Raw genomic sequence first — 24144 nt, 5'->3', positions numbered from 1 at the left:
AATTTGTAGTCCCCTCGGGCCTTTCTTGTCAAGTAAGAATTTTTGTTGTTTCTTTTCATACGCGCTAGCGGCGCCGGTCGTATTAATAACTGGTGCTCATCATGGCTAATGTCCCTTAACACTGATAAATGCCAGTTAATGACATTTAGCCGTAAACGGTTTAATTACCTTTTCACTTACTCGCTTAACAACAGTCCAGTCACTCTTGCATCATCGTACAAGTACCTTGGCGTTCACTTTTTATCTAATCTCTCATGGAAAACCCACATAGAAAAAATTGCTGCCAAAGCAAGCCGTACATTAGGTTATTTAAGGCGTAACCTCAGAGGTGCGCCTTCTTCCACACGCCAGCTCGCATATCAGACATTCGTCCGCCCTCAAATTGAATACGCATCTTCCATTTGGTCACCTCACCAACAGTACCTGATTAATTCCCTAGAGCGCGTACAAAATCGTGCCGCTCGCTTCATTTCTCGCAACTATTGCCGACATTCCAGTATAACTAACATTAAGGCTTCGTTATCCCTTCCATCCTTAGAATCTCGCAGAACAATAGCACTTATCTGCCTCTTCCATAAAATTGTTTACAGCCATCATTCCTTCACACTACCCCTTACAAAATCGGCCCGCACATCTCACCGATTGCATAATCACCTCAGTTTTAAGCGCCTTTCGGGAAGGACCACTGCATTCAACTCATCAGCCCTGCCCCGTGCAATCATTTATTGGAATAGTCTTCCTGATAACATTGTTCACATCTCAGATCATGTTATTTTCAAAGAAAAAATAAGTAGCATTTTCTTCTGAAGTGTGTTCTGCAGTGCATTTTTCAATTTAGTTTTTCAATTTAGTTCTATTTTCTGGTTGGTTGCTTGTTCTTTGTATAACGATGTTAAAATAACCATGTTCTACTTGCTTCTTTTTCCCACCCCAGTTATGTAACCCCCCTCACATAATACTCCAGTCGGAGCCCGTGAGGTATTTGAATAAATAAATAAATAAATGACGATGACCATACGGACCCCCAGAGATTGCGCTAGTTGTACGATTACCAACTTTGGCGCCAATTTGTCATTAGCTGTGTGGCTTGCCGTCCCGTCGGCGGTATTTAGGGAAGATTGTTGCGCCGCTAGCCGAACCGTCCTTTGGGTCGGTGCTACCGGCGTGAATTCGTCACGCGCGAGTGCGACGAAAAGTGAAAATGGTACGTGCTAACCGATACGACCGCGATAAGCTGGTACGGTTTATGCGGATGCAAAATGCATTATGTTCAATGGGTGCTCAGTCGGGGACTTGACTTTACTACTTTTAAAATGAAAGTACTGTTTAAGCGGGTACGTTTTAACGAGATTTTACTGTAATCGAATGTACTGAATTATGTGCCCAAGAAATGCCTCATTCAATTTAACGAAGTTCTCGATTTAACGAAATAATGCACGGCTCCCCTCAACTTCGTTAAATCGAGTTTTAACTGTATACCTTATGACCAATAACCGTTGACATCACGGCAATTTTCGGGGAGCAGTTTTCCTGGACAACCCCACCGATGCTGACAGCTTCGGTTGACAATTAGGGAAATAAGGCTTTCTCATTAAAATAGATTTTTGGCATTTGAGTGAACTCCGAAGCTGCGTCACTTTTTGTTTCTTTTATTTTTGTGCGACTAAGAATTTAAGCTACAGTCAGAGATGGGGTAGTTAAAGAAGTTATCAAATAACATTGATAACTGTAATATTTCTTCATGAAAATAGAAAGCAAACTACCATAAAATAAAAATTCTCCCTAGAGTAAATGTATTATGCAATACGATTACTGCCTACCATTCCTTTAATATCACAATAGAATTAGGAAGAAACGCACGAGTTGTGCACCAAAATAAAAGCTAACAAATTGTAAATAAATATTTGATTAGAAGGAAGTAGACGAGAACTGCAACGCACACGTAAAGGGATGTAGCAAATTCAATACAGCTAGCTGTTGGCGCCTGAGAACTGCACTTTGAAAATGAAATCAGAAACTACAAAACCACGAACACCCAGAAAGGAAAAAAAAAAAGTGGTCGTCACTATTTAGTATCGTGTCATCGCCCCTTGAACGGCGACCACTTCCTGCATCCTCGACGGAAGCAACGCGTACAGATTCTCCATAAAATCTGCTTCATTTTTGATGCGCATCCATTCCTCTTCTCCCGTATTCCATAGCTCATCAGCGGATGATCGGTGCAGTCCTCTTTTGCAGAGCCCGACTTTCATCCTTCCCCATACATTTTCAATGATGTTGAGGTCGGCTGCTTTGGGCGCCCACTGTAGACATCGCACTCCTCGCTCGTTAAGGAGTTCCTCGACAATTTTTGCGGTGTGCACAGGTGTGAGATCATGCTGGAAGAGGAAATCTCCTTCAGGAAAAGGGCCATCCAACGCGTAGGGAATCATGACATAATCAAGTACGTCACAATAGCTTGCCGATGTCAGGTGTCCGTCAATACGATATAGGACACCAAGTCCATCTTAGGGCACATCTCCCCACACATTGACCGTAGTGCGGCCACTTGATGCCACTTCCTGGACGTAACGGGGTTCGTGGCGGGTATAGACAGGGCGCCAAACTCTTTGTTTTTGGTCCCAGCGTGTTGTGGATGTTGATTCGTCGGAAAATATTACCGTTTTCCAGTCGTCGGTGGTCCAGTCGACGTGTTCACTTGCGAATTTAAGTCGCGCCGTCTTGTTCGCATCTGTCAGGAGTGGCTTCTGAGCCGCCGGATGGCTCCTCAGACCTCCTTCCACCAGCCTGCGTTTGACTGTAGACACGCTCGCCGACACACCAGCAGCAGCACCTATCTCCTTGGCGGTGCTGAAGGGGCTCGCCCGCGCGGCCTCGAAAATGCTCTTGTCCTGAGCTGCAGTCGTTGCTCGAGGGTGTCGTTTATGTGGAGCGTCGCCAATGTGGCCTTCGTCCCTATAAGCCTGGATGATGCGGTTCACGGTCTTATTTGACCTTCCAGCAATATCCGCTATTTGACGTTGGGTATACTGCTTTAAGGACAGTTCAACTATCCGCAATCGCTCACTGTTGGGCACCCGGGACATCTTGCGAGCTGACAAACGTATTGCTGTTTATTCTCGGCTCTACAAACAGCCACTTTCCAGCGTATTAGTCTGCGGCGCTTCCGTCCACATTTCCTTGTTCAGTAAAATGATGAAACGAAAAGCGGCCAACCAGATAAGAGCGACTGGGCGGACCGAGAGGGTCCCAATCACGAAGTCTGGGCATCGACGGACGGCTACAGTTATCATTTTCGAAACTGATGTCAAAACAAGAATAAACGAGAGGGAAGGGGGAAGTGAGCAAGTGGAGGTGATGCGAGATGGCTGGAACAGCTACATCCTCTCCAGACAGTTCGAAAAAACGGCGCGATTGACGCCACTGTAAAACCGTGCCGAGCGCTCGGCCATGCGCTCGCGCGGTGTAGCTCATACTGAGCGCGATAGTACGTGCCCGGCGGGTCCAAAGTCAATTTGCATGTATCCGGCTTTCATAAGTCCAGTGCTGATGCGGCCGAATATGTTTGCAAAGGAAAATTCGATGTGCACAAGAAAGCGGGCGAGCATCACGGCGCTGACCGCACCCGCGATTGATCAGTATATATCGCCAGCATGGGCAGCGGTAGCGGCACACAACGCCGAGCCGTCCGGCCGCCGATTTGAGTAACGTGACTACGACGAGAAAGCAGTCTCCGCGACCGTCTGCGAGCCATGTTTGGCCCCTGAGTAGGGGGGCACGGGCTCTACAGCCGGCAGCCGAACCCGAACAGCCTTCGTCGAGGACGCGCCGCCACCGCCGCTGAGGGCACTAAGGTCGCGTCGTGCGCATACCTTTTCCGGTTCAAGATCACGACGTCGTGCGCACAGACCGAGTCAATTCAAAACGTACCGCTGAAAACTGTGCAGCTTTTCTTCATACTCATCGGGCAACTTCTGGCATATCTCCGTCCGCCTTCGAAGAGAAAACCCTTTTCTCTTCATAAAATTTGACAGCCAACACCTGCTCGCTTTGAAGTCGCTCTGCGTGAGCCCCGTTTGTAGGGCTAACTGCATCGCCCGGACTTTGAGCAGATCAGTCGTCACTGGCCGCTGCGCCGCTCTCTGCTCTTGCACGTATTCTGCGAGCCGCTCTTCTATTTCGGCGAACCGGCCCTGCTTCGCTCCACTGAAACCGTTTCGTGTAGCCTTGCTGGCGAAAATCTTTTCCTTCTGCTAGCGCCAGTCCCGCACACGTTTCTGGAACTCCGAATGCGCGTGATGCGGCCCGATTTCCATCCGTCTCTGCACGCATGATGACTTTCCTTTTAAATGCGGCATTATGATGAACTAGAAGTATCTTCGCTGTGATGGTAGATCCATGCTGGTAGATCAAACGCAGAAAACGGGTAGACTAAGCACGAGGAGGACGCTACTGCAGCTAGGCTGGCTAGGCATAGACAGCTAGGCTCAAAGTGCGTACGAGGCGGCCATTTTGAAATGCCGATGGCGATATGATATCGGAGATTTAGTGCCGTACTCGATTCTAACGCGCACCCAATTTTTGGATCCGATATATCGGAAAAAAGGTGCGCGTTAGATTCGAGTAAATACGGTACCTGTCACAGCCATCGCTCGGCTGACGAAACCGAAACAGCATCAAGAAGTTGGACTATAAATTATTTAGAGGTCGCAGGTGAACACAAAGTGGTGAACCATGTATTATAATGTCTGACTCAACATTTGAAAGAAGAAAATATTCAACTGAAGTTAGGAGTGTTGTTGTGTCCGACATCTGGCTGTGGGTGCCGTTCTACACAGAGGAAGCCCACAACAGGCTCCTTATAGCCTCAAAATTTGATCTCTCAACTCCTGTACGAGAAATGCAGAGTGGTTCCCGAAAGGCTCAAATGGACACTGAGGACAGGTTCAAGTTGGGCTGTGCAAATACAGTCGGGCACCTCTACAAAGAAATGACCTGTGTAACGAAGAATTTTGTAGGTCCCGGCCGAATCCTATCTTTTCGTGCGTATTGTGAACACCTCTACAACAAAGACAAGCACAGCGAATTTGATAATGAAAGAATCTGGGCGTCGCAGACAGCTGATTCGCTCCTTTACAATGAACATACATAGCAGTGCTGTCATTGCCCTCCACAGCCGCCACTAACTATGGAGCGCCGTGCAACACCACTGCAAAGAGCGCTCAGGAAAATCCGAACTTCGCAGTACTTAGCCATGGTAGCCGCGAACGCAACAAAAAAAAATGTGCAGAAGGCAGAACCACCGAACATTTTTACGAAGGGTGCCAAAGTAACCTGTCAGCAAAACTAAATCCACAAGGATCTCTGTGCTCCTGTTCGGAGGTGGCGCAAGCTGCAGTGAGCTGTAGGAAACTGTACTCAGCTGTATACATGGTAACAAGCCCGTTATACTTAGCGGTGCAGGCTGGGACACATTTTTCTTGCTTTTTAGTCCCAATATAATCTATGTATACATGCTAGCCAAAAGTGGCGAACTCTGAACAGCACGTGCAAGCACGGTGGTTGATGGAAGACGTAACCCTCAGCAAGTGCTTGGCAGCACTTCTCTTCTCCCTGCATTGAGCCGGACTTATGCGTTTTGCCTGAGCATTCGTTTGCGCACCGGTTAACCAAGTTGAACACACGTAGTTTTAGCCATTTTCTCTTTGGTCTTCAGCGTGTTTGGAGCAGTTTTTAGTGTGGATTGGTGCGATGAGTGTCAGCAGTGCAGGGACATCAAAGCGAAGGCCATTCTCCCTTGACGAGAAGTTGAAGATTATCAGTACTGTTGCAAGTGGTTGTAGAAAGAAAGACGTCGCAGAGCAGTATGGAATCAGTTCATCGACGCTGTCAACATTCCTTAAAGGGGCTGCGAAACATCGCTTGAATGGATTCCGGTTACGCTTCAGATGGATTCTTTATGTCGCACAGATGCTGACTCAAAAAGAATTACGAGAATCGATGCATAGGAACGGGAGTTATTCAATGAAGGAATTTCAAAATACAAGCAAACAAAATGCTGCCCTCAACTCTATTTTCGTACAGCTTCCTATTCCCATTTCACTCTCCCAATGACGACACACTGTGCGACCAATCAAAACAGCCTATCTTAGCACGTGGCGGAAGTTTACACAACATGGTCGCCTGTTCTCTGTAACTCGTTTATGCCAAGGCTGGCGGCGCCGTTTGCATGGTTACAACGACCATGTGAACGCCCAGCTGACCCAGCGATGCTTCATCGTCACCACGACGGTGCAGAAGGGAACTCTGATCAGTGACGTTCCCTTACTTATGGATCCCATCTCGAGCGCGAGACACTGCGACGGTCTGACAGCGTGCGCAAGATATCAGGCACATTTAGCATAGCGCGTACTGCTACTGCTTACCGCCAATCATCGCCCCTAGTGCGCTGGTTGGTCAAGGTGAGCAAGGAGCGCGCGCTGTTGATGGGAACATGGCGCCATCTGGCGCCGCTACCCGGTGATTCTCCACAAGATGACGATGCGCACTGTCTACTAAATGTGAACTGAATGCATCATTCCTTGTGACTGAAACGAACGCTTATAGAGTGCAATGGCTCGATCGGATCAACTCTGCAAAGCCACTTTTAGATACATGGAGAGTACCCATAAGTGGTAGTGCAAGGTCGTAGGATGTTTACAGAGAGGTGCAAAGTCCGTCGATGCAAAAGGTAGCCAGAGCCTCTAGTGGTGTATTTTTGTTTTACTTGCTTTACAGTGCTTTTATCTAGGGCAAACAAGCTGGTTTGGTTAATGCAATATAAAACACAAAAGCTTGACAAAACGTATCTCAAGTTATTAACCAAATTTGCAGTATATTTACCCTTTGTCCAATCATCAAGCTCGCACAAAGTGATGTCATATCCGCTGCTAAAAGCCACCACTGCATGGTGACACCGTCAGCATCACGAATTTGTTTTTGTGAGCTAATTAAAATATTAAAAACCACAGTATACGTGGTACGACCGATGCTAATAGCATCACTATAACTCCTTCTATGCAACCAACAGGCAAAACAATGCACTGAAAATGTGTTTTGGGGCCCCTTTAAAGACAACGAGAAGATAAAAGCGCAAGTGACACAAGGTGAGATGGACCCGTCACGGAAGCAGATTCGCACTGCCACTTTCCATATGTTGACGCCGCCATATTCTCGTGGTTCGCAGATGTATGCACGAGAAGACTTCCTGTCAGTGGGCCTTTGTTCTGTGAGAAGGCCAAGGAGTTTGCTCATGCACTCGGTGTTGAAGACAAGTTCAAGGCGACCGGTGGATGGCTGAAGAGTTTCAAAGAACACCATGGCATCGTTTTAAAAATTTTTGCAGGAGAAGAAGCTGACATGCCGCGCAATCTTGCTGCCAGCTGGTGCAAGTCGGAGCTGCTCAAAATCCTGCAGGATCACAGAATACATTTAACACTGACGAAACTGCCTTTTTTTATGAGCTGCTCCCAGAGAAAACACTGCGCGAGAAGACAGATCGTTGCAAAAGCGGCAAGAAATAAGAAGTCGAAGCAACGCTTGACTTTCCTGTTTTGTTCTAACACTGCAGGCACAGAGAAACTGAAGTCACTTGTGGTCAGATGGTCTATGAAACCGTGGTGCTTCTAAGGTGTGCGTAGCCTTCCTGCTGACTATGTGGCTAACAGGAAAGCCTGGATAACAGCGCAGTTGTTTCAAGCCTGACTTTTGCAGGTGAAGAAAATGATGCGGCTGCAGAACCCCAAGACTACCCTTGTTATTGACAACAGTGCCGCGCACAACTCCCTTTGCTAGAGCACGTGAATGTAATTTTTTTGCCACCGAATTGCACTTCCCTGTTGCAGCCATTAGATCAAGGCATAATATGGTCTGCCATGGCACACCACCACAAAAGAATGCTACAGAGAATTCTGCTAAACCTTGAGCAGAAGGTTGAGCTGCCAAGATAAACATTCGTCAAGCCATTGAAATGGTCATGAGCACTTGGTGGAGCGTGTCATCTGATGTCGTGCGTAATTGCTGGTGGAAGGCTGGATTTGCTAACACTGCTAGCGATGCACCTGATGAGCGCGCAGATCCAGCGACTGTCCCAGTGCTGCTGCACAACTCGAGGAATCACTGAACTTGTACGTCACTTTTTGTAACACAGCAGCAAGAGTAACGGCTGATGACGACGTGATGACCTGCACGGAACAAACAACTGACAACATTGTTGAAGCCATCAAGGATGGGAAGGAAGAGAAAGCCAATGACAGCAGTGATGTCAGGCGAATCAAGGGTTTTGACCACCAGAGGGGCAATAGCAGCCTTCGACACTGTGTCACTGGCGGGTTTCACAGTGGAGCATGCTGTGAACCTCGAAGCGATACGCTCTGCTGCAGTCACACATTCTACAATAGATAACTCTTGAATTCATGCTTTCCTTGTGCTGAACGTGCTTAGCTTACTCTCTTGCGTGCGGTACGCTCCTTCACAACGAAGTGACCAGCATAACAAAAGATTTCGGAGCTCCCAAGCGCTTTGTTATAAAGGCTGTAGATTACTCCATTATTACCTTCAAGAAAAAGCTGCAAAATAAAACACAGGTGCGGCTACCACAGGTGCAGGCAGGCTAGGCCACAATGGTCACCCTTCCGATGTGGAGTTTAGTCCAAGACATTCATTTTTACAGTTCTTGAAACATGGATTCAGTTATCCTCATCCAATGGGTCTTGAAATAGCAAAAAAATGCCAAAATTTCCATTTTTAAACAATGGCTTAGTTGGCTGAGACATACTCAATAGTACCTGCTTAAAAAGTTTCAAGGTGTAATTCAACCATCAACTACTAAATAATCGCTATAGTATTTGATGCCTCAGAAGCTCTGAAATGGTTATTTCCGAGCATAATTCGGCAGGATTTTGCGCCTCTAGCTTCCTACAACCGCATCCCCGACGGCCGCCATTTTGATCTTGTTCTTATCTACATCCTTGCATTATTCACTATTGTAAAATCCTCTTGACACACCCACATTTCATCATTTTCTGAGGTCTTTACAATGACCTTCGAATGGCTGGCGCAAGCACGTCAAACGTGATTCTCTCAACATCGTGTTTTTTGCCAATATGAATAGCCTTGCGCAAGATTTCATTATGTTTTTATGGCACAATTTCATTTAATCATACACCATCAAATTCAGAAAAAACTAACACTATGGAGCTATGCTTCTTCTTTATGACTAAGTAGAACATACCCAATTTTGTGAACAGTCATGCCATAATTATGGTGCTTGGACATAACTGAACACTTTTGTATGATGACATACCTTAAAGGATCCCTGAAAAGGGTGCTTCAGGTTGGCTATAAAATGCTTGCATTATGTAGAGTACAGGCCACCGAGCATTCATGCCACGCAGAGGACCTCAAAAGTGAGCCGATAATTTACAATACATTTTTAAAAGCTCCCGCACCTCGCGGCATAATTCAATAAAGCGTCATAAAGCACTCGTTACGTCAGCAGCGGACTGCTATCATTGGTTTGCCGTGCCAACTCCGACCCCCGGGAATACCCGCACGCCTTGGCAGTAGAGCGAGTGAGGACTGCAGAGGAGCGCCAACATTTCAGCATGCAAAAACTGACGAGAGGAAAGGGAAGATGCAGAAAACTTGCTGGAGGTAATTTGTGAAGCGGTGCCGCTTAACATCCTAGGCATATCGCAGCTTTGTTGAGAGCTCCTTTAATCACAATATAAATAGCACTGCTCCACATGGCAGGAATTTGGCTACAGCTCCATTTCAACTGTAAACAAAAAATATTGAGGCTAAATGGTCCAGCTATTTTCCCAGAGTATGGGAACTTGAGAGACATGTTGGAACTAAATACATTTTTGAAAACAAGAGCAAGAACTACATATACACACCTAATTTCATTATGATACCTCTAATAATAAAGATTTCCGTTGTAAGACCTTAATTGAAACGACAAAGGCCATTGAGCGCTTGCCTTAAGGAGTCGGTCTCCTGGCTGCAGCCCCTGCAGGGAGGCGGGGCTTCCTGGCTGCGCGGCGGTCACAAATACGCCAGCTTGGTTGCCACCCGTGAGACGCAGACCAACGTTGCTGCCGCCTTCCTTGTGGAAGCACACAAGTCGTGGCTCAGCACCCCTGCATGGCACCCAAAACCACCGAGGTTACATCATCACCATCATATAAACTGCTATGCGTGGTACACATTTAGTACACAGAATTGCAGGAGGTCCGGATGCACAAATGCCGAGTTAGAAAACGAACAAATTCAGCAGTTTAGCTACAGAGAGGTAAATACAAGAGTACAAAACTTGACAACACACTACTGAAGAACCCAGAGAAAATAAAATTCATAAACAGTTGAAAATGCAGAAATAAAGCAACGTAGCACATGAGCATGGCACAAATAAGATTACAAAATGAATTGGGAGCTGAACCACAACACTCAGTTGCAATCTTCATGATACTGTTAGTCCGCAAGGATCATCATCATTCTTGTCATGTTCACTTAATCTTTCCTGCCTATCCCACTCTCTGCAGCTCCTTCAATGACCATCTTGCATTTGCATCACATGCCCTAACCCCTGATAACTCTTGCCAGTCGAAGAATAAATGAGAAAAGCTGTACCAGAATGAAATGAAATGCAGCGAGAATGGGGTATGCACTCCTTTAGCTGTCTTTGTAGAATTTTCTGCGATGCTGTGACCAAGTCCACTGGCACCATGTTTTTGATTTGCTTGCCTTCTGCATGCCTCCCAAGTTGCACGGAATGCACAGAAACAGATATCAGATAGCTATTCAAATCTGCTTATCTCCTGAGCCGCCGTTGGCACAAAAGCAGCAACACTGCAGAAATGCCAAACAAACACATTTCATAGCCCTCCTCTGTACAGTGCCCATCAAAGCTATGAAGCCCACCCACACCTGTGAGTTGCAGAGCTTGTGTGACCATTCTGGTCAAAAAGTGACGGTTTCAGCCTTGAGACCTCAAGTCATAAACTGTTAAACCAATCAGCAGTGTCTCAGAAGTTAATGGAAGCTTGTCCTGCAACCAGCTTCTTGCTGCAGTCACCGGTTGAAGGGGCTCTGAAAGGAGTTCTCAAAAAAGTTGCAGTATGCCTGTGATGTTAAAGGACACCGCTCCACAAAATATCCTCAAGCAAAAATTTTTTTTCCTGTGCTTAGTGAAAGCTGCATTATCGTAGTCAAAATTTGAGTATCAGTGTCTTTGCACCTTTCCCTCTCCTCTCATCACTTTTTTTTGCACGCTGAAAGGTAGGCACTCCTCTGCCAGACCGGCTGCTGACGCACGCTGGAATTCCCCGGGGGGGGAACAGACGAGAGACTCGACAGACGAGAGACTCGGTCGCCGCCGTGGTTCGCTGCCGCCTCAGCATTAATTAACCTACATTTGGTTAACGTTACATTTGGTGGAGGTTCGGTTTAGCATCCTCATACCACCCTGGACCTGCGCAACCGCACGCTACCGACCCCTGCTATGCCTGCTATGCCTGAAGCCACCCACCACCAAGCCGTGCAGGTTGGCTCACCAGTCCTCTGTTCCGGCAGCAGGACTCGGCACTCTTCGGCGGTACTGGCTCACATCATACGAGCGGGTGAGCACATATAACAAGTGGGACGAAACCACCAAGTTGAACAATGTCATCTTTTATTTGACCGGCATTGCCAACCTGTGGTTTCGAAACCACGAAGCAGACTTCTCCACGTGGACTGCTTTTAAGGCGAACCTCACCGAAGTGTTCGGACGTCCTGCTGTGTGCAAGCTACGCGCCGAACACCGCTTGCGCGAGCGCTCTCAGTAGTCAGGTGAGGCGTTCACCAGCTACAATGAAGACGTGGTCAACCTATGCTCGCGCGTCAACGCCCAGATGTCTGAGGCGGACAAGATCAAGCATATTCTGAAAGGCATCGAGGATGACGCCTTTCAGATGCTGCTGTCATGAGATCTCCGCACCGTTGCCGAAGTCGTCAGTCTCTGCCAGAGCTATGATGAGCTGCACAAGCAGAAGCTCAGCACTCGCCAGCACGCAGCAGCGCCTGTCGAGTCGCTTGCTGGCCTGTCGGCTGCACCCGACCACTCGCAACTGCTGGCGCACATCAAAGATTTCGTGCGTGAGGAAGTTGCACGTCAGCTGCGCCCGTCCTTGTGCCCTTCTCGTCCATGTTTGCATTATTTTGCAGTACCTTTACTCAACGATGTACGACCGACTCACCCAACAACATGCGCTTCTGCCAACCCCCTCCGTGCAGTATCCATTCCTGGCGCCCGACCTTCGCACTGCCATCAGCGAACAAGTGGCTGAGGCCCTTCCACAGGTCTCTCTGCCCGCACCAGCACAGCCGCCCGCACCTGTCGCTGCCGCCGTCGCACGGCCGCGGCCATCCAACTACCGCCCAACCTATGCTCCCCCTCAAGTTCCTCACACTCCGACACCTTTTTTGCGACTGCTTCGACAATTCGGCAATCCCTGGCGTACTAGTGACAATCGGCCTATTTGTTACTTTTGCGGACTGCCTGGTCATGTGGCCCGGCTTTGCCGTCGTCGTGCTCCAATCTCCCCAGTTGCCGGTTGCTGGCCTCCTCCCAGTGACTACTCACCGCCAGCCGAGCCGCCACAGAGTCGCCCGCTTTCCCCTGATCGCACCACCTTCTCCATCCGGCGCTCACCTACTCCTCGTAACTGCGCCCTTTCTCCCATGCGTCGGCACCCGAATCTTTCGCAAGAGGAAAACTAGGTGCCGCAGTTCCTGAGGCAAGAACTGCGCCACCAGCGAAATGTCCAAGGCCTTAGTTATGTCCCACCAATCTGATCGCCGTTTCCGTAGAGGGTGTTTCTGTTATGGCGCTTGTCGACACCGGTGCTGCTATTTCTGCCATGGCCTCCTCCTTTTGCCGCTCCTTGCAAAAAGTGACAACCCCACTTTCTGGATTTTCGCTGCACACCGCAAGCGCGCAGGCTATTGCGCCGTTAGCGGCATGTACGGCTCGCGTCGTTATTCAGGAAATCCTCGAAGTGATTGAATTCGTCATTTTACCAACCTTTTCTCATGAGATCATCTTGGGTTGGGACTTCCTGTCGCGCCATAACGCAGTCATCGATTGTGCTCGTGCTGCACTTGAGTTTTTGCGCTCAGCGGTTCCTCGCCGCCCGATGCCCCTTCTGCTGCTCCTGCCAAAGCCGTCATTGCCGAGGACACTGAACTGCCTGCCTGTTCTTCTGTTCTTGTGCCCCTCACTTCTGACCTTGTTCGCGACGGCAACATACTTTTTACACTATCGCCCCTCTTTCTGTGCCACAAGTACCTGTCCATACCTTACGCCGTCCTCACTCTGTCAGCTGGCCTTAGCGCGTTGTTCATGACCAATCCGTTTACATATGCTTCCGCTGTGCGTCGCGGTGAGTGCCTTGGTACCGTGCAAATCATTGACTTCATTCTCTACCGCGATGAAAATGACGATTCCCCGTCCCTTGACATCGATGCCCTCAGCCCGCTGGTTCCTGCACCCGACACTTCGTCTCCAGACGTTTTCCTTCCCTCCATCGACGCCTCTCTTCCTGCACCTCAACGAACTCAACTTCTCGCTCTGCTTCATCAATTTCGTTCCTCCTTCAATTCACACCAACCCACTTCGACCCGCACGTCGACTGTCGCCCACCATATCGACACCGGTGACCACAACCCTCTGCGCCAGCGCCCATATCGTGTCCCAGCCAGTGAGCGCCAAGTTATTCACGACCAAGTTGACACCATACTTCAAAAAGGCATGATCCAGGCCTCACACAGTGCCTGGGCTTCGCCCGTGGTCCTCGTGAAAAAGAAAGATGGCTCTGTTCGTATCTGCATTGATTACCGCCGCCTGAATAAGGTCACACGAAAGGATGTTTACCCTCTTCCGCGCTTTGATGATGCTCTGGACTGCCTTCAAAGAGCGGAACTCTTCTCTTCTCTCAACTTACGCTCTGGGTACTGGCAGGTCCCCATGGTAGCCGACGACCACCCTAAAACCGCATTTGTGACCCATTATGGCCTGTATGAATTTACCGTCATGCCTTTTGGCCTCTGTAATGCTCCAGCTACTTTTGAGTGCATGATGGACAGCATTTTGCGTGGCCTGAAATGGAAGTCGTGCCTGTGTTATCTCGACAACATCGTGATATTTTCGCCCGACTTTGCCACTCATCTATCCCGGCTGAAGCATATCTTAACATGCCTTACGGACGCCAGCCTTCAACTGAACTTAACAAAGTGTCGATTTGCTGCTCGTGAGCTGACAATTTCAGGCCACGTTGTGTCAAAAGAGGGCGTCCATCCCGACACCGCCAAACTTCGTGCTGTGACTGCGTTTCCAAAACCTACTTGCATTAAGGAACTGCGCAGCTTCCTAGGCCTCTGTTCCTATTTTCGACGTTTTATTCGCAACTTTGCAACCATTGCTGCCCCTTTAACTGAGCTTCTCAGCAGCAATGTGGATCTTTCGAGTTGGTCGCCTGCCTGCGACGACGCCTACAACACCTTGCGCAATCTCCTCACGGCACCACCCATCTTGCGTCCCTTCGACCCGCAAGCCCCAACTGAAGTACACACGGACGCCAGTGGCATTTGCCTCGGGGCTGTGCTCGCCCAATGCAAGTCTGGATTCGAGGAATATGTGGTTGCTTACGCCAGCCGCACCCTCATGAAATCTGAATCCAACTTCTCTGTGACGGAAAAAGAGTGCTTGGCCATTGTCTGGGCAATTGGAAAGTTTCGACCTTATCTCTATGGCCGTCCGTTTGACGTGGTCACCGACCATCATGGCCTTTGTTGGCTTTGTTCGCTCAAAGATCCCCCTGGTCACCTGGCTCGATGGGCTCTCTGCCTCCAAGAGTATAACACACGTATCTTATATCGGTCGGGCTGCAAGCATCAGGACGCTGATGCCCTGTCCCGCTCCCCGATACCGACCGAGCTTGCCAGCCTCTCTGCCCTCGAATCCTCTGTGCCTTCGCTCACCACCTGCAACATGCCTTCTGAGCAGCATAACGATGAATGGATTGCCTTCTTCTTGACTTTCTCTCTGACCCATCTAAGCCTCCAGCATCCCGCGCCCTTCGTCGCCAAGCTTCACATTTTACAATTCGCGATGATCTACTCTATCGGCGCAACTATAACTCTGACGGACGAAAATGGCTTCTCATCATCCCCCGACATCTCCGGTACCAATTCTGCACCTGTTTCCAAGCTGACCCGCAATGCGGCTACGCTGATGTCTTCAAGACGTACAATTGCATCCGTCTCCGGTACTAGAGGCGAGGCATATATAATTTCATCCTCAAGTACGTCCGCTCCTGCCCGTCCTGGCAACGCCGTAAGCAACTGCCTCATCACTCTGCTGGACAGTTGCAGCCACTACAGTGTCCTCCTCGCCCCTTCAACCGTGTTGGCATCGATATATACGGCCCTCTGCCATACACCGCTGCTGGCAACCGCTGGGTCATTGTTGCCATTACCACCTGACCCGGTATGCAGAAATCGCCGAGCTCCCTACTGCTATAGCTCGTGAAGTACCGTCCTTCATTTTGCAGCGCTTTATACTTTGCCACTGTGCTCCTCGTGAACTCCTCAGTGACAGAGGATGCGTATTCTTGTCTGATGTCGTTAAAGCTCTACTCGCTGAGTCCAATATCATTCATTGGACTTGTACAGCCTACCACCCGCAAACAAACGGTCTAACTGAACAATTTAATCACACTCTAAGCGACATGCTGGCGATGTACGTTGCTGCCAACCACACGAACTGGGACCTCGTTCTACCCTATATTACGTACGCCTACAACACTGCTACTCAGTCCACCACCGGTTTCTCCCCATTTTTTCTGCTCTACGGCCGACATCCATCCGCTCCCATCGACACAGTTCTTCCATACCGCCCTGCCTCATCTGAGTGTACAACTATTTCTGAAGCTGCCCAGCACACCGAAGACTGCCGCCAGATTGCACGGTCGCTCACGGCAGACACTCAGGGGTGCCAGAAACACCGCCATGACGATGGTCAGCTTGATCCGGATTTCCCACCTGGTTCACTTGTCTGGCTGTGGATTCCTTCCACTGCTCCCGGGCCTCTCAAAGAAACTTCTTTCGCAATACCATGGCCCCTACCGCGTCCTGGAGCACACATCCTCCATGAACTACCTTATTGAGCCCCTCACACCTTCTTCCGATCTTCGCCGACATGGTCGCAAGACTGTGCATGTCCAACGACTCAAGCCATACTATGACCCGGTTGTGTTGTCGGCACCATGGGTCGTGCCAGGATGACTCCTTTTTTCCCCGGGGCCATTGTGAAGAAGAAGGGCGTCATCCTATATTTACTGAGGAAAAGAAGAAGAAGAGGTAGCCGCACTGCCATCGCTCAGACCGAGCGCCTGCTGACCTGAACAGACGAGAGACTCGGTCGCCGCCGTGGTTTCGCCGCCGCCTCAGCATTAACCTACATTTGGTTAACATTACAATAACAACACAATGCAATGATTGAGCGAGTTCATATAATCGCCTCAGAAGGCATTTCAGAGTCCCTTTAAGACCAACAACTCTCGTTCTAAACGAAACGCTATGGGAGAGTACCCATATCTCTTGTTTCTTAACGTGAACAGTAGCACTGTCAACCCGCTTCTTGGTCAAAAGTTGAAAGCAGTTGCACATAATCCGCAACTCACAAGTATGAACGATACTCTACCCACAAGCCTCAGCAGCTCTCTTTGGGCCAGCATAAACTTTGGGACGCATGAACGTAGACAGACACATGGAACACTGAACACACAGCTTTCACTGTCTGTTTTGTGGCCTAGATCCTATGTTGTGAAGAAAAAAAAACAGCTGTGTGTTCAGTGTTGCATGTGTCTGTCTACATTGATGCATCCCAAAGTTCACGCTGGCCCAAAGATGGATTCATACCAACTGGCCCAGAGGAATGCCATTTTGCAGTACCTCAGCAGCTGATGGTTGACAACAAAACTATATCCAATGCACAATGACCTCACTTACGCTGAACTCCAGCGAGCCAGGGGGTCCTCCTTGCCATCAGGGCTGTACTCTGCACACAACAAGCATACTAATGCGTCACATTTTTAAGCCGCTAAGATGGCCAACACAACAAAATGCCCAAATGTGTGCACTGCTCCCAATGACACCCCAGTTAACCTTGTAATCTGCCAGCTGCGGCCATCTCATCCCTGCAGACATCCTCCTCCCCACTGACTTTTTGCTACAAAAAAGTTTTCTTTTGGTTTTTTATTTGGGATCATCAGTTACCTTGACTTCACATTACAAGCCCTGCTCAAGCCCATTTCTTCCTCTTGATTTCGACTAAGATGTCATCAACTCTTGTTCCTTCACCCACTCTGCCCTCTTCCTGTCTCTTAATGCTACACCTATTATTTTCCTTTCCATAGCTCACTGTATTACTTTCAATTTCATTTCAAGCCTTTTTAAAAACCCCCCAATTTCCAACCCATATATGAGTGCTGGCTATATACAATCTTCATACTGCCCTCTTGAGCAGGGTTTCTCAAACAGGGTTCCGTTTTTGTGGTCCCCCCTTTCCTATACATCTCTTGCAGGCTCACAGTATCTGGTTGTACTTTCCCCGACTTTAAATTGCTAAATAATCTACATCTATTATTTTCCTTTCCAACAGCTCACTGTATTACTTTCAATTTCATTTCAAGCATTTTTGTTAGCCCCCCAATTTCCAACCCATATGTGAGTGCTGGCTATATACAATCTTCATACTGCCCTCTTGAGCAGGGGTTCTCAAACTGGGTTCCGTTTTTGTGGTCCCCCCTTTCCTATACACCTCTTGCAGGCTAACAGTATCTGATTGTACTTTCCCCGACTTTAAATTGCTAAATTATCTCGCATGTCGCACCAGCAAGGTACGGCCAAGCATCACAAGCGGGAGCACTGCACATGACGACACTCATTATTATTCGCCTTCATATGCACTTCACCACAAGTGCATGGCCAGTGAAGGTATGGGCCGAAGCACTGAGCTACAGTATATCGCAAATTGTAAGCCGATCCTCCCCTCGCGACCCCCACCGGGCAAAGAAAAAGTTTGACTCCGAATATAGGTCAACAAAGAAACATTTGTTTTTCCACGAGACATCTCTTCAGACTCATCGCCACTGGTGGGAAGGATGCAGTCAAGGTCATCGCCATCTTGTGAACCACGGCTGCTGCTGGCCGTCAAAAGCGGCGCTGAAATACTGCACAGACCATGTCGGCTAGTAGTCCATACCAGGCATCGTTGACCCACTGCACCACTTCGCTCAAAGAAGCGCACTTCCACTGCCCTGTTGGTGTCTTCGGCTTTTTCTGTTGGAGTCATTCATCGTAGAACACACCGATGCGGTCTTTTAATGGCTTGTTCAGTGCCACATCCAGAGGCTGAAAAACAGGTGTCAATCCACCCGGAATGATGACCAGGTCACAGCCAGTGTCCGCCTTCACATGAACCCTGACCCTCATCACATGAACCATGAGTCACAGGCCACCCGCCATCAGGCCTGTCTTCACAGCCTCCGTAGGAAATGTGGTCAAAGCACCACGGCCATGTTTGTGGATGTGGCTTTGTATGCACAACCCCATAGATATGCCCGCACTAAAGTGTTTTACTCCAACACCCCCTATCTTGGAGTGTCCTTCACAGCACTCAGCCCAGTGGCTGTAGAAGCCATTACAATAGCCATCACCGTCAAAATAAGCGACACCTAACACCACAGCTCCCACATTTTTCCAGACTCCAAAGCCTCCTGCAGAGTCTATACATGTGGTTTTGTCCCAAGCAGGGCTCTCCACGTTCTGGGCGGCAATCTCCAACATGATCATGTCATCACCTGGATCCCAGGATATGCAGGTTTCGATGGCAATATTAGGGCTGATGCCCCAGCTCGAGATTATACCTACTGAGTGGGGCACACTGACTCTACTGCCTACCCCCTCTCAATCCATTTTTTCACCTGCCTAGACACCCTCCGCCTAAATCAGCATCTCTACCCCCCGCCAGAGAAGCAACATTCCCCAACGGACTCCTACCACCTAAGATGCACCCGAACAGCCAACATTATTACAGATACATGTCCCTGGTGTGGTGGTATTCCCATATTCACATACATACATGGACATACACAGCTAAACCCAACCACTTAAAGCCAAACAATGCGAAGCTGGAGCAGTGGGAGGTGACACTGGTCAGCGGCACTCTAGAAGACCAGGAGGCACCACTGCCAAAGAGCTTCTGCTCCGGTCTCCTTTTACAAAATAAATGCTAGTTCTCTCACAGGTGTGGTGATGTGGCTGCGAAAGGAGTCAAGGAGGAGCATGCTGTAGGGCTTTAGGAGTCCACCCGGACACCTGTACCACATGATATGAAACCATTCAATGACAGTTCATTCAATGGGACCTCGAACAGTTCCACCTCATTATATTGAAATTGAAGGGACCTGATGATTACTTCGTTATAGTCGTAGCTTCGTTACAGCCTGTTATGACAAAGCTTCCAAGGGGAATCGGCATTCCTTCTTTATATCCATTATGTCGTTATAAGCCATTTTGTTTTAACGAGCCTCAACTGTACTCCCATTTGTCACGTATGCCAATAATACCGGTGTCCAGACCACCACCAAATATTCTCTGTTCTTTCTTCTTTACGGATGCCAACCTACAAGAACAGTGGACTCTGGTTAAATGGAACCTCAAGGGACCGGGAAAATATGTTCCGTTTATCAGGAGTTTCATTTAGAGAGAGAAGGTTCTGGATTTCGCAATCCGTTCCGCGCTGCTAGGTCCCGACGAGGCAGGTGTGCGCGCAGTAGGCAGTCTCCGCGGAAGCAGATCTCAAATGCAAAATCTAGATAATAAAGAGAATGGTACACTATCAGCACAAACTTTATTGCACAAAAGCAGTAAAAAGTGAACTTTTTTTTATCAAAGCACTACTGAAATTTAAAAAAAAAATTTCAATAGTCCACTTATTCCGTGCAAATCAGTAAGAACTGCAATTTATTGGCTTGTGAAAAAGGACTTTATGTTTGCTTGTTTTAGCTCTCGCAACCGTTTTGTTTGGATGGCGCCGCCCATACTAGACAGGCTGCTAACTTCTGCAGAATATGGGGGAGCCGTCTTGCTCGCCAGTCCCCGCATGCTGTCGTGTCTGCAGCGGGAGCCTCCCCTGAAACGGCACGACACACTATGCCATTCTAATCTTTAAATCTCGTCAACCACCCTTCGCTGCACAGGAAACCTTCGATGCCGAGCTGCGGAACAAATTCTTTTGCTTGCGAGTGAATGAGTGGCCCGCTGATCGGAATGTTTTCGCTGCGGGCTCTCCACAGCCAAACCACCAGACACTTCTCCAGACCTTCGTGGTTGGCTACCCGCAGTCGTTTTCTTTGAGGGCCAAAGCGTGACGTTCTGAAAGCCTGCCGCAGCTTATCCTTGTCCTGAAGTATCCTCGTGAGGCTGCTCTTGGGGACAGCGTAGTTCGTCGCAAGCGCTGTTTTTGTGAAGCGACCACTCTCGAAGTCGTTGATTATCTCCACCTTCCTTTCTAACATAAGGGCATTGTGAGGTCGCTTCTGCGCTGCTATCAGTCGCCCAGAGATCCGGATCTTTTGAAGAGCCGAGTCTTTGGCTCAGTGAGCCGTTTGGCTCCTTTGGAGATCCGGATCTTTTGAAGAGCCGGGTCTCTGGCTCAGTGAGCCGTTTCGCTCTTTTGGAGAGCCGCTCTTCTGGTGAACCGATTCTCTCGTTCAGTGAGCCGTTTGGCTCTTTTGGAGAGTCGCTCTTTTGGTGAACTGGTTCTCTCGTTCAGTGAGCCGTGCGGCTCTTTTGGAGATCCGCTTCTCTCTCGTTCAGTGAGCCGTGCGGCTGTTTTGGAGGGCCGCTTCTCTCTCGTTCAGTGAGCCGTTCGAAGAACCGTTCAATCAGAGCCGGGTCTTCTGGCAAAGTGCGTACTTCTGGGCGAGTTGGTTGAGATACATTCTGAGCAAAAGAGCGCTCGCAGAGCTTGTCCTCGCTTTGTGTTGTCCTGCGGTGTTGTGTCTTCCTTGTTGTCGTCCGTTGTCTGCGAGCGCTGTTTCGCTCAGAACGTGTCTTCTGGCAAATCATTGGCAAAGGATGGCGCCGTTCGTTGACAGCTGTTGTTCGAGCGATGTCTCACGACTCCCACCGATCGTGCATCGTGAGCTGGTGCAACATTTCGAAGGTATTAGTAAAAATACCTATAACACGGTTATTCTACTAATGCAAATATCGTTTTTTTTAAAGCCAAATAACTAAACTCTATAGCAGAGGTTACAGTGTAACCTGCTAGTTATTTGGCTTTCATGAAAACAAAACGATATATGCATCAGTAAAATAGCCGTGTAGTAAATTCAGGCATGGTCTCTTCCTTTTCTTAAGAGAGGAACAGGGCCTCTCCAGGCAGTGTTTGAAGATGGGGACGATTGTCGAATGCAGATGATGAAGAGAGGAAATATATCTACATAAATGTACAAAGGCAAACTGAGTTACAGAAGCAGATCTCACACAGACGGCCAAACTAACTGTAACTAAAAAAAGGTAATTCTCACACAGAGAACATACACTACAAGACCTTACTTATCGACCCACGTGTTAAAGCCTAGGTATATTTGCAGAATTACAAGCCACTGCACGGAGCCTCTAGCTAAACTAGGCAATACCGACTTGTGATTTGTAATGCGCATTTGCTTGCCTTTTTGTAAGTTTTATAAACAAAGAAGTTAGAGCGGCCGTATTTCGAGGCCCGTCCTAAGTTTCGATAACCAATGAAGGTAGCCACGTATAGCCCTGAAGATTGACACAACCTCGAGCCCAGGGCTTGGATAAAAGAAAAACACATAACGAAAATTTCCGAAAAACCTATTATTACGGGAGCCCTTACCCTTATTGCGTGATGCTCTTTTCCTTCCCCGCCCCACCTGCGCGTCGCCTCTCGAAGGATGACAAGTTTTCTTTCTTTTTTTTCTCAGCTAACTGGCGGTGCCACTAACCCACTGGCTCCTCCCAGAAATATCAGATAGCGGAGGCCCGCGACGCCTCGGCGCCATCAAGAATAGAGATGCGCTTGAAGGAGCCGGTAGCGCGGAAGGAAAATAAAAAAAAAAGTGATGGTCCCTGCACCGCACTTGTGGAGAGAGGGAGTGAAAAGGAAAGAACCACGGCTCACTGGCTCACTCGTTCTTTAAAGGAGTTGCTCAAAAGACCCGGCTCTTTCCTGAGCGACCCAAGTGAGCAAGTGAGCCGTTCAAATGATCCGGCTCACTTCAGTGAGCGGAGCCGTTCTGAGCCGCTCACTGAAGTGAGCCGTTTTGCCCATCTCTAGGTTGCGGTGTGTGAGAAAACCGGAAACGTCCAAAGACGGAAATTAGAAAAAGGGGGGAGGGAGGGGGAAGTGATGCGTACTGCGATGGGGCTGCGCGTTCACGTCAAGTTGCGGTTTCGAGCCTATTTTCGGTTCCAATTATACGCAGGTCGGAAAATTTTTGTTCCGATTAACGAGATTTTTTTTTTACATTGCCTTAATACAAAACCAACCAACTGCGAGGCGTTTGTTCCATTTAAGCGTTGGTTCCATTTAACCGACTTCCGTTTATCGAGGTTTTACTGTATGCTTTACACAATTCTTCCTTTCCATCCTGATGCATGCACGTCTTCCCCCGAAAATTCTAAGTATGTCATCAACTCGCCTGTTCTCTCAAGTCCAATGATCAGAATCGGCTCCTGTCAGAATCAACTCCTGACCTGCCGTCAAAATTCTGCGCCAAAAACCATGGACCTTACCGTGTTGTGCCTCAAGCTTCCCCGGTGAACTATGCTGTCGAACCATTGACAGCCTCCTATTATCTCCGCCGTCGTGACTGTGAAATGATTACGTTAGTCACCTGAGGCTATATCATGATCTCGTGATGCACACTACGCCTTGAGTCATGAGAATGGCTCCTTTCTGCTCTGTAACTGCAACGCCAAAGATGTGTCGACGCCGTAGCGGCAGTGCTATCGCTGAGCTTGTGCTGCTGGCTGGCTCTGGAATGACCACCGAAGGGCAAATGCCGTTCAGTGCCTGCTGCTGTGAGGGCCAATAAGCCACTTTGCAGATGCCACCTCTTCCAAAGATGCACATGCCCCACTAAAACCCACACATTTTGAAGCTCTTTTTGTTTTAGTTCACAACTTTTCGGTATGGACAAGTGGCGACATCCTGGCAAGAAATGGAATGGCGTAGCTCACTTGGCTCATTAGGACTGGAGTAGATGAATGTGACTGGCCTTGAATTAACAAGAACTTAAGCTTCAGATTTTCGAGCGCCCAACTGCAGCAGATTAAAACATCCCTTCCCCAGTGATTTCTGCATGCACATCTTGACGATTCTGATAAGATATTCCTGAAACCCTCTTCACCAGGCAGCTCTCTTGGCAATAAGCTTGCACAATATACTGTCACATATTGCTTTCTAAGAGGGCTTGTGTTGCTGAAACCTGAGAAAATTAGCATGAACTGCACCATCGAACCAACCCAAAGAAGAGAAGTGGCCTTCTAACAGCTCATGGGTTGCGTGAAAGGCAGGCTGTGCAATGAGGCCAGTTATCCCAACCTCAAGAATGGTAACAACGGCCTAGGTTCGCTTACCTTTCCTTTCCGACGAAGGCATGGCAGAAGACTTTGCATGAGTACAAAGTCAAAGCTGCACAAACCTTGGTGCTACTCCACCACCACACTGAGATACCTCAGGCGACACAGCTGCCTTTCTATCGCCACTTGGCCAAGTCGCCTGGTGAGAAGGTTGCTTTAAAAAACAGCGTTTGTGACCAGTGACACACAATATGGCGCCACTCATTCATATGGCGAGTGTCTCAGTTCGAGAGAAGTCTTTGTGCAGTCAGCACACTCCCAAGAAGCTGCCTTTTAAAATCGAGTTCGACAGCTACCATAAATGAATGGACTGAGTGAGCAACCACTCTGACCCCTGCCCCATTCACACTGCCCCTTCCAAAATGTATCTATAGCAATTCAGGG

General features: G+C 48.5%; 1 protein-coding gene across 1 annotated transcript in view; it reads right to left on the bottom strand.

The window, feature by feature from the left end:
• The window catches only part of LOC144095630 (tight junction protein 1-like), a 432906-nt gene that overhangs the window by 270868 nt on the left and 137894 nt on the right, over positions 1-24144 (bottom strand). The window contains exons 10-11 of the mRNA XM_077629302.1: positions 17092-17140; positions 10022-10181 (exon numbers count right to left, since the gene is read on the bottom strand). Coding sequence (XP_077485428.1) covers positions 10022-10181; positions 17092-17140 — 209 coding nt within the window. The remainder of the gene's footprint in view (positions 1-10021; positions 10182-17091; positions 17141-24144) is intronic.

The sequence above is a fragment of the Amblyomma americanum genome, chromosome 6 (genome assembly GCF_052857255.1).
Source record: "Amblyomma americanum isolate KBUSLIRL-KWMA chromosome 6, ASM5285725v1, whole genome shotgun sequence".
In the NCBI taxonomy this organism is placed as follows: Eukaryota; Metazoa; Arthropoda; class Arachnida; order Ixodida; family Ixodidae; genus Amblyomma; species Amblyomma americanum.
Note: the sequence above shows the minus strand (reverse complement) of the source record. Positions and strands in the feature narration are given on the sequence as shown.